Below are 10,993 nucleotides of genomic sequence, written 5' to 3' on the forward strand. Positions count from 1 at the left end.
ACTTTTCTACTGTTTCTATGAGTTTAACTTTTTATTTATTAATAGATTCCACATATAAATGATACCATGCAGTACTTGTCCTTCTCTGTCTGACATTTCACTTAGCATAATGCCCTCAAGATCCATCCACATTGTTGCAAACATCTGGATTTCCTTCTTTCTTGGACACCTAGCTTGTTTCCATATCTTGGCTATTGTGAATAATGCTGCAGTGATCATGGGCATGCAGGTATTTCATAGACACCCTCTTTTAATTTCCTTTGGATATGTATATCCAGAAGTGGGATTGCTGGATCATATAGTAGTAGCTCCATTTTTAATTTTTGAGCAAGTCCCTGAGCTGATTCCCCTCATGGCTGTCATAGCTTGAATGCTGCAGTCCCAGGCATCACATGAAGGAAGACCCAACAATATTGAGGGGTTAAGAGAGCATTTTCTTCCATGTATTTCTTTTTATCATCAGAAAAACTCTTCTCCCAGTCACAAGAGGACATGATTCCCCTTATCTAAGGAGCTAGAGTAGTCAAAATCATAGAGATTAAAAGTAGAATGGTGGTTTCAGGGGCTAAGAAGAGGGGAGAATGTGAAGCTGGGGTTTAATGGGTGCAGAGTTTCAGCTGAGGAAGATGAAAAAGTTCTGGAGGTGGATGGTGGTGATGTTTGGACAACAGTATAAGTGTTCTTAATGTCACAGAACTGTACACTTAAAATGGTCAAAAATGGTAAAACTTTTAAATTGAGATATAATTGACATATAATATTGTATTCATTTCAGGTGTAAAACATGATGATTCAATATATTTATGTTTACATAATAATCACCACATTGAGTCTAGTTAATTCCATCACCATAAATAGTTATAATTTTTTTTCCAGTGATAAGAGCTTTTAGGATAAACTCTTAGCAGCTTTCAAAAATACAAAACAGTGTTATTAGCTCTAGTCTCCATGCTGTACAGTACATTCCTAGACTTACTTATTTTATTATAGCTAGAAGTTTATAACTTTTGACTACTTTTCTCCATTTTTCCCACTGCTGTCCACCAAAAAAATGGTAAATTTAATATTATGTGTATTTTATCACCAGTTAAAAAAAAAGTGTTTTTTCTCAGAAGCCCCACAGTAAACCTCCCCTCACATTTCATAGGCCAGAATTCTGCCACCTGCCACTTCCTAAACCAATGATAATGGCAACATTAATGAAATGCCTGATTGGCTTGTTCTCATCAAGACTTACCTTACCCTCCTTGTGACTGGATAGGGTGGATCCCAGAGTCCCCTGAAGCACACAGCTGCTGAATACTCAAACAATATTTGGATTTAGATTCTGTTAATGAGGAAAAAATAACGGAGGTGGGGAGATATTGGGGATGATGGCCACTGGGTAGGACACAAAGATCCTGGCAAGGCTTTCCCACTGAGGCAAAGAAGGACTTGATTCCTTCAGGACACCCCAGCTTTTCTGAAGACTCACAAGAGACTTACTGACTCCAACCCCCAGCGGTCCTTGAGCAGTTATATTGTCTCTCAGATCTGTCCCTTTCCTGAGGACAGACATTGTAATTGCATCACCTCACAGCTGACTGTGACATCAGTCTCCTGAGGGACATCTCTGCCTCTGGTTTTATTCCTATTTGGATCCATGTTAAACATCCATACTAGAATAACTTTGCAGAACCAACACATATGTCCAAACTCCTTACCAGGCTATCTAGAACCATCCACTCTTTTGTAATCCTTGTTTTCAGTCTCCCTACTAGTATGCTTCTTAGGGTAAGGGTTTTGCCTTACTCTTCATTTTATTCCCAGTACCTAGAATAGTGCCGGTCATTCATTCATGGGTTTTATCCATTCATTTGGAATTTATGGCATTCAGCAAATATTGAATAAATGAATGTTATTCAATGAATGAATACATCCAGGACCTGACTCTTAATCAGTTTAAATGCTGTTGTTTTTCTTTTTCTCACATAAATTTTTTGCTTGAGAGATACTCAACTCATTGTTCCCTGACCACATCACATAACCTTGCCACCCACATGTGTGATTTTATTCAGTTTCTCTGGCTTGTAATTCTCTTCTCTCTCTTCTCTGATAATCAATGACCTACATTTCCTTTAAGGCCAAAACCAAATTTCACCTTCAATGTGAGTGATATTCAATTATCCAAGGCTTCAGTGATATACTCTCTCATCATATATGATTTTTATGGTATCTACTTAGTACACAATATTTTTATATATTTTTTCTTTTCAATATATTTATCTTTTAAATACCTCCTCAGTTAGTATTTAAACCCCTTGAATTCAGAAATCTGTTTTATGCCTGTTTTTATTTCTAATACTTAATCTAATACTATAAGCTTAATAAATATTTATTAGTTTCTAAGGATGGTTGGAGAAGGCAATGGCACCCCACTCCAGTACTCTTGCCTGGAAAATCCCATGGACGGAGGAACCTGGTAGGCTGCAGCTCATGGGGTTGCTAAGAGTTGGACACGACTGAGTGCTTTCATGCATTGGAGAAGGAAATGGCAACCCACTCCAGTGTTCTTGCCTGGAGAGTCCCAGTGATGGCGGAGCCTGATGGGCTGCCATCTATGGAGTTGCACAGAGTCGGACACGACTGAAGCAACTTAGCAAGGATGGTTAGATTTTTTTGCATTGATATAATTCATCATAAAAGGTCTGAAGCTTCTTTAAAACTAATTTAAATTCTAAGTGAATAATTAAGCTCTTAAAATTTGAGAGTAGTATTTCCATCAAATTTAAACCTAGTATATGTATACATTTGTGTACATATATATCCATTTACCATAATATACACTGAGTCACAGTTACATCTGGTTGTTTTACTATGTTGATGTACTATGGGTCATTTTTCAAAGGCAAATATTATAGTGCATCCCAGGACACCTGTGTTCACACGATCAGTTCTTTGAAACTATATTTGGATGTGCAAGCTATTAAAAGCTTCTTGTACTGAGTGACCTTTCAGGCAGAATTTAGATCGAATACTCACACTGCTGCTGCCTGTTGCTGAGTGGATAGCAGCAGAAAACCCTGGATTCAAACCTCTGTGGGGCTTTTGTTTTGCTTGTTTTGTTTCTTTTCATTTTGCCTTAAGAAGATGAACAATGAAACCACAACCCTGATATCCTTGAAGGAGGCAATGAAAAGGTTGCTAAGGGCTACAGGGAGGGAGCAAGCATGGGTCGGCTTTTCTGGGAAGATGGGTAGGAGAAGAATGAAGAATAAAAACGGGCAAATAACTACAGGCATGCTAATTAGAATTCTTTTTCTGTTCATGTGTTCAGGTTCAAAAATTGTGTCCATTAATAATAAAGAAAAATCTCCTCCTAGGTGCTATATTCCATTTGATTAATGCATGCGCTATATGCTGGGCTTAGAAAAATAAATAAAATGTGGTTTCTGTCCTCAAGGAGCTCACAGCCTTTGGAATAACAGATTTATTCAAAAATGCTTACAGTTTAATGTGACTGACCTTATAATGGTGATGCTCCTAAAGGGCTATGAGAACATGAAAAGAGGAATGAATTTTGCCTTTGATACTAGGAAAAGGAACCCTTCATAGAGGGACGTTTAGACTGGATCTGAAAGTGTGAGTAGGAGTTTGTAAGAAATAAAAATATGAGAAGGAATTCTAGGGTGAGGAAACAGTCCATGTAAACCACAGATGCTTGGACTATCATACCGTATTCAGTCAGCAGCTAGATGTCTCATGTGACTGGTGACTAAGTTGTGCAAGAGGACTGGCAGAAGATAGGGGCAAAGGTTAAAGAGTCTACAATTCCTGCTGAGGAGATCCGACTTGACTCTAGCAATATCACTAGGCAAGTCAGGGCAGCATAGAATGTATATAATAGTCAAGTTATGAGAACAGAATTGTGTTTTAGAAGAATAGCTCTCGGGGATGGACTGGAGGTGAAAAGCAGAAATCTAGTTTGACTATTGTAATCCTAGGTTGAAGTGAAAGATGGTGATTAACTGACTTACTAGAGATAGAAAGGAGGGAATAGATTAGAGACATGTTGATGGAGAGAAAGGGGAAAAATAGTGAGTTATTCTGAGGTTTCTAGTTCAAGGAATTGGGTAGTTGGTGATCCCATTAACTGAGCTGGACAACTGTCACAGAAATGCAGATTTGCAGACATGTTCCTTAGGATTTATTTGAAACGATCTAGGAATGACTTTGGAGAGGGCAATGGCACCCCACTCCAGTGCTCTAGCCTGGAGAATCCCATGGATGGAGGAGCCTGGTGGGCTGTAGTCCATGGGGTCGCTAGGAGTCGGACAGGACTGAACAACTTCCCTTTCACTTTTCACTTTCATGCATTGGAGAAGGAAATGGCAACCCACTCCAGCGTTCTTGCCTGGAGAATCCCAGGGATGGGGGAGCCTGGTGGGCTTCCGTCTATGGGGTCGCACAGAGTTGGACACGACTGAAGCGACTTAGCAGCAGCAGCAGGAATGCCTTTGAACGATCAAGGCTATGGTTTTTCCAGTAGTCATGTATGGATGTAAGAGTTGGACTGTGAAGAAAGCTGAGTGCCGAAGAATTGATGCTTTTGAACTGTGATGTTGGAGAAGACTCTTGAGAGTCCCTTGGACTGCAAGGAGATCCAACCAGTCCATTCTGAAGGAGATCAGTCCTGGGTGTTCTTTGGAAGGAATGATGCTAAAGCTGAAACTCCAATACTTTGGCCACCTCATGCGAAGAGCTGACTCATTGGAAAAGACTCTGATGCTGGGAGGGATTGGGGGTAGGAGGAGAAGGGGACGACAGAGGATGAGATGGCTGGATGGCATCACCGACTCGATGGATGTGAGTTTGAGTGAACTCCAGGAGTTGGTGATGGACAGGGAGGCCTGGCGTGCTGCAATTCATGGGGTCACAAAGAGTTGGACACGACTGAGCGACTGAACTGAACTGAACTGAGGAATAACTTTTGGTGAAAGGATTCCAAATAATTGCTTCAATTTATGTAAACCTGTATACTGATTGACAAGCTAGAGTTTATCTCTAGAGTTCAAGCTGGAGATGACTTATAAGAAGTATGTTCTTAAAGGTCTAAAAGTTAATACAAAGAGTTTACCAGATATAATAGTTTTGACTTGTAGACAGATTGCTGGCATATTAGGTCATGGAGGCCTATGTTCCTATGAAAATGCATATTTCATACAGAGCCTTGAAAAAAAGTGAAAATGTTAGTCTCTCAGTTGTATCTGACTTTGTGCAACCCCATGGACTCTACACTGCCAGGCTCCTCTGTCCCTGGAATTCTCCAGGGAAGAATATTGCAGTGTAGCCATTCCCATCTCCAGGGATCAAACCCAGGTCTCTCGCACTACAGGCATATTCTTTACCATCTGAGCCACCAGGGAAGCCCAAGAATATTGGAATGGATAGCCATTCCCTTCTCCAGGGGATCTTCCCAATGAAAATGTACATTTCATACAGAGCTTTATCTATATGCATACAGAATCCAGAGCAATGAGAAAATTCCATTGCTGAAATTTCTGAAGATGGAGTGCAAGGGGAGGGGTTTACTTAGTAAATTCAGCTTAAGACAGTTGAGTCTGATACCACCATCTAAGTGGAGATGTACAAAACGTCGTTGAAAATTCAGCTCTAGAGCTTAGGATAGGGGTGGTGAAGTGAAGTGAAGTGAAGTCGCTCAGTCGTGTCTGACTCTTTGCGACCCCATGGACTGTAGCCTACTACTCTCCTCCGTCCATGGGATTTTCCAGGCAAGAGTACTGGAGTGGGTTGCCATTTCCTTCTCCAGAGGATCTTCCTGACCCAGGGATCAAACCCAGGTCTCCCGCACTGTAGGCAGACGCTTTACCCTCTGAGCCACAAGGGAAGGACAGGGGTGGTACCTGAAGCTAATTAACCCTGGAATAAAGTGAAGACCAAGAAGAGAAGATGGTCAAGGACAGAACCTTAGGCAACCACAACAGTATTCAGGTCACTGGGGACATAGAAACTCAGGGAACTGGCTGTGTATCACTTCATGAAGGACAATGTGGGTGACTTCACACAAATGAGTTGTGGGATTTCAGTTCTTTGTGGTTCAGTTAGACGTAATTTTGGTGCCACAGCGCCCTCTAATGATCAGGGTTGTTCAGAGCAACTCAGGTCCCCCTTTTGCTGTTACATGGCCTAGCATTTCACTAACACCACAAATGTCATAGAAGACATGTTTTATTACTTCTGTGTAAGACCTCTGCTAGGTATTGGGGGACAAGCATAAAGATGTTCAAGAAATAGTCTATGATCCTCTCTCTTCAAGAGTTTACAATTTAGATCACGAAAAGCTAACTCTAAAAATAAAGGAAGAGATGGGGAGTGACAAGTAATAGAGACAGTGTCTGTGACAGAGAAGCAGGCAAGGAGCAGATCTCCAGGTAGAAAGGCTGAGGGATTCAAGAAGGCGTGGAATGAGCTTATCCCTGATGGATAAGACTTTGATAGAATAAGGTGGAGAAAGCCACCTTAATAAACATGGGTCTCAGCACTTGCTAATAGCTATATGATGGTTAAGTCTTGATCTTTTTGAGACTCAATTTCTTTATCTGTAAAATAGTAAAAATGACTGCTTCACTACTTATAGTTGTTATGAGAATCAAAGTTTGTATAAAATACTTCTTAAAGTATGAGGTACAATATATTAATAAAATGAGGCAGATAGCTGAGATAATTGGACAATTCACATGTTCGGCAACATAAGGAATGCAAGAACTAGGATGATGACTAGAGAGAATGGCAAATGGGAACATCTATCCATAATTGTAAAATTTAAGTAGCTACTGCTAGTGACTGTAAATAATGTATTGTAGCTATATCTTTAGGCGAAATCTTAGTTTTGTGCTCTGACCCAAATTAACCTTTGATTCTGTTATACTATAGAGTAGACCACAAACTCCAAGCTTTAGAAGCACATTTTAAAGAACTGGACTTCATCAAGGATAATCTGACACAGAAATTTGAAGATCATAGCAAGACTTTGGCAAACCAGGGAGCCCAAGATGAGCTATGGAAAGCAGTTCTGTCACTCAAGTGAGTATCTAATCAGAAATCAGTGGAATTTTGTGGTTTCATGAGAGCTTGCAGTGGTCATTCTAAAACTGGGTTTCTTAATATGGTTCCAACAATGCGTTGTGAAGAAATCACATTTTCTCAGGCTCATTCATTCAAAAAAGATTGATTTGAGTGCTGGTTTACTTCCCATACTGTGGTACACATCTCAGAGTCCCTTACTTGGCAAAGTCTTAATAACACAGAGATGGATAATGTAAGTACTCTGCCATTAAAAAATTTGTACTATGAGTGGCCTGAGATTTAAGCTATCCAGTTTAGTGCAAATCCTATTTCTTTTCTTTTTAAAAAAATTATTTTAATAGTATATATTTGTTAATTCTAAATTCCTAATTTATACTATGGTAACCATCCAATTATTTTCTGTGTCTGTGAATCTATTTCATAAGTAAGTTCATTTGCACTATTTTCTTAGATTCCACATATAAGTGATATTGTGATGTTTGTCTGTCTTACTTCACTTAGTATTGTAACCTCTAGGTCCATCCTTGTTGCTGCAACGATATTATTTCACTCTTTTTTACTGCTGAGTAACATTCCATTGTAGATATACACCACATCTTCTTTAGCCATTCATCTGCTGATGGGCACTTAGGTTGCTTCCATGTCTTGGCTTTGGTAATAGGGCAGACCCTATTTCTAAAGTATTTTCTAAACTATAACAGCTGCTTCTGTTCTAAACCCAAAAGCTGGGTTGGCCTCTTGGTGTGTGTTGGGCCAAAAGACACAACCAAGCCAAAGATTTGGACAAGGAAGGATTTATTACTTGCAGCAAGTAAGGAGAACAGCAGGGATCTTTCCCTAAGCAATGTCTTCCCAAATATCAAAATCAGGAAGTTTTAAGCTAAAGATAGATGCATATTCATGAAGGAGCTTGAACAGAGGAGACCAGCACAGAACTGGGGCAAAAGCTGACAGAATTCAAGCTTTAGTGATTGAAGTCAAAAGGGTCAGAAAAGGTCAACATCATCATTCTATCCTCCACCTGGGCTCCAAAATCACTGTGGATGGTGACTGCAGCCATGAAATGAAGATACTTGTTCCTTGGAAGAAAAGCTATGACAAACCTAGACAGTGTGTTAAAAAGAGGAGACAATACTTTGCCGACAAAGATCTGTCTAGTCAAAGCTATGTGAGAGTTGGACCATAAAGAAGGATGAGCACCAAAGAACTGAGGCTTTCAAACTGTGGTGCTGGAGAAGACTCTTGAGAGTTCTTTGGATAGCAAGATCAAACCAGTCAATCCTAAAGGAAATCAATCCTGAATATTCATTGGAAGGACTGATACTGAAGCTGAAGCTCCAATACTTTGGCCACCTGATGCAAAGAGCTGACTCATTGGAAAAGACCCTGATGCTGGTAAAGACTGAAGGCAGGAGGATAAGGGGTGCAGAGGATGAGATTATTGGATGACATCATCAACTCAATGGACATGAGTTTGAGCAAATTCCGGGAGATAGTGAAGGACAGGGATGCCTGGCATGCTACAGTCCATGGAGTTGCAAAGAGCTGGACATGACTGAGTGACTGAACAACCACCACCACCTGGGTGGGGCCTTAGTTCCTGCAGAACTTTTAAGATACATATCAGATTGTTATGTATATCCTTTTAGGAAGAATTGAGCTTCCCTGGTGGCTCAGATGGTTAAGAATCTGCCTGTAATGCAGGTGACACAGGTTCAATCCCTGGGTCAGGAAGATCCCCTGGAGAAGGAAATGGCAATCCATTCCAGTATTCTTGCCTGGAGAATCCCATGGACAGAGGAATCTGGTGGGCAACAGTCCACGGGGTCACGAAGAGTTGGACACAACTGAGCAACTAACACTTATCACTGAACTATTGTTTCTTGATATCCTTTCCTTTGTTCAAACATTCCATCACTTCCCTTAAGATCATGAATTACTGAGACCTGTTCCAGGGCAAGCACTGTGGCCAGGCTTAGATCACAAAACTGCTTAGATAAACAATGGCTTTTCTTATGTCAAGAGATCCAAGTCTTGTTCTCTTTCTCTGGAAACCTCTAACCCAATCTGTTTAAAGTTCTCCTAGTATGTTTATACTTCTTTGAATTATCCTAATAAAATTCACTTTATGGCTGTACATAGAGAGTTCTACTGCTTAAGAAGTGCCAACATTTTTTGTAGGTTCACCTCAATGGAACTGAATATTTTATACAGCTACGTCATTGAAGTACTTGTCCACTTGCACACTTGTGTGCTTGAGAAGCTGCCAGATCTGGTGAGAAGTCTTCCCACCTTAGCCTCCATCCTTAGACGAAAAGTCAAGAATAAGCACATCAGAGTTGTATGGGAGTCTGTTCTGGAGGAACATGGGTTGCAAGAAGGAGATATCACAGCACTGTGTATCTTCTTTGTAGCACATGGTAACAAGGCAGAACACTACATTGCTAAAGTAAGGCAGATGTATATAAGAGATATCAATTTCATGATCTCTAATATGGTAAAGAACCAGGCGCTGCAGGATGGTTTGCTGAAGGCTGTGCAGGTCATTGAGAAGGGGAAAGCAGAGATGGCCCCCCAAGAGAAAAAGTCACCCCTAAAAGAGTTGATACCATCAGTCAAAAGCTAATCTGTTACACTGGACTCAGAGATTCCATGTCTAGTATAATTTATCTTGCAAATAGGAAGCAACACATATATACAATTTATCAGGCTTATTTTTAGCAAAAGTGAGAAGAGTGTTAAATTATAATACACTGATACAATGGATACTTTCTGTGTAGCAATATAAGAGAATGAAGAAGCTTTCATTTAACTGTATAGTAACACAGAGTTATCACCAAGATGTGTTTTAAAATATTTCCAACATTATTGCTCAATGGGAAAAAAAGGGCAAAAACAAATACATAGGCTACTATATCTATAAACTTCTGGAGAAATACATTAAAAAGTGGTAACATTGTCTTAGGGAAGAAAACTAATTAGAGGCTAGGGATCAAAGGAAGGAAGAAGTCTTTTCACTGTTAATTCATTTTGTACTTTATGAATTTTGAAACATGTGAATGTATGATGTAGTAAAGCAAAAAAGAAAAAAAAAAACTACTATATTTTGTATGTTGATGTGCATTTTCTTTCTGGTACAGTTCCACAGGTATTTTATACTATAAAGGGAATTCCCATACAGTGATCATATATTTTATAATCTTTTTTGAACAAATGCCATGCATATGTAGTGTCAATAATAGAAACATTTTAAAGTGTGGTTTCCTGCCCTACAGGCAAAAGTTACTTAATTTGGAAGGTACAAATTCAGGACGACCAGAATGAGTAACACCTTGGAGGGAAGTTACCTAGAGAAGGATGAGAAGTAATACAAGCTGTGTTACCTTGCTGGTTCCTCCTTGAAAATAAGTTGGTTGCCAGATACATGCACTCAGTCTTATCCTTCTCCAGACACATTGTTTAGAGAAACCATGCCACAAAAGAGAGACTGGAACTATGTCTTGGAAGTGTTACTAAATCAAACTTGGGTCTGCAACAAAGCCAATCTACTGACATGCGGTTGTGTTAAGACAAAGTACAGCATTTATTGCAGGGCACCAAATAAAGAGAACAGGCAACTTGTGCTTGAACAGACAGCATTACCAAGTCCGAGCTGGTTCTACTCACTGACCAATAAGATGGCAAACTAATGTTTCAAAATAACCATCCTATCTGGGTCTGGATGCCAGGTTCTTTTATAGAATGAGTGGGGTGGAGGGGGTGGGGTGAGGAAAAGAAGTAAAAAGCCCCTTCATCTTGCAAATATCTCCTAGAACAGCAAGTCTGGGGAAGGGATGTGTCAATTTCTTCCTTCCTGTAGCCATCCACAGGTGAACAGCGTCCTGAACAAAGGTCCTGATTTAACAGT

The 10,993-nt window shown here is 39.9% G+C and overlaps 1 protein-coding gene across 1 annotated transcript; it reads left to right on the forward strand.

Annotated features, from left to right (window-relative positions):
* The first annotated feature begins 2,995 nt into the window (after positions 1-2,995).
* SMCO1 (single-pass membrane protein with coiled-coil domains 1) lies at positions 2,996-10,182 on the forward strand. Its single transcript, XM_086400644.1, has 3 exons — positions 2,996-3,179; positions 6,934-7,083; positions 9,268-10,182. The coding sequence occupies exons 1-3, from the start codon at positions 3,130-3,132 to the stop codon at positions 9,710-9,712; spliced, it is 645 nt and encodes a 214-aa protein (XP_086256770.1). The 5' UTR covers positions 2,996-3,129; the 3' UTR covers positions 9,713-10,182.
* Positions 10,183-10,993: the final 811 nt, after the last annotated feature.

The sequence above is a fragment of the Bos grunniens genome, chromosome 1, assembly GCF_055505025.1.
Source record: "Bos grunniens cultivar Pamir isolate PY7600 chromosome 1, Bosgru_T2T1.0, whole genome shotgun sequence".
Taxonomy (NCBI): Eukaryota; Metazoa; Chordata; class Mammalia; order Artiodactyla; family Bovidae; genus Bos; species Bos grunniens.

What these genes read in the sequence shown, in the direction of transcription:
- SMCO1 (XM_086400644.1), top strand. Translation starts at nt 3,130, where the DNA reads ATGAACAATGAAACCACAACCCTGATATCCTTGAAGGAGGCAATGAAA. An exon ending in TTGAAGGAGGCAATGAAAAG is followed by an intron (nt 3,180 to 6,933) that starts GTTGCTAAGGGC and finishes GTTATACTATAG; the next exon opens with AGTAGACCACAAACTCCAAG. An exon ending in AAAGCAGTTCTGTCACTCAA is followed by an intron (nt 7,084 to 9,267) that starts GTGAGTATCTAA and finishes CATTTTTTGTAG; the next exon opens with GTTCACCTCAATGGAACTGA.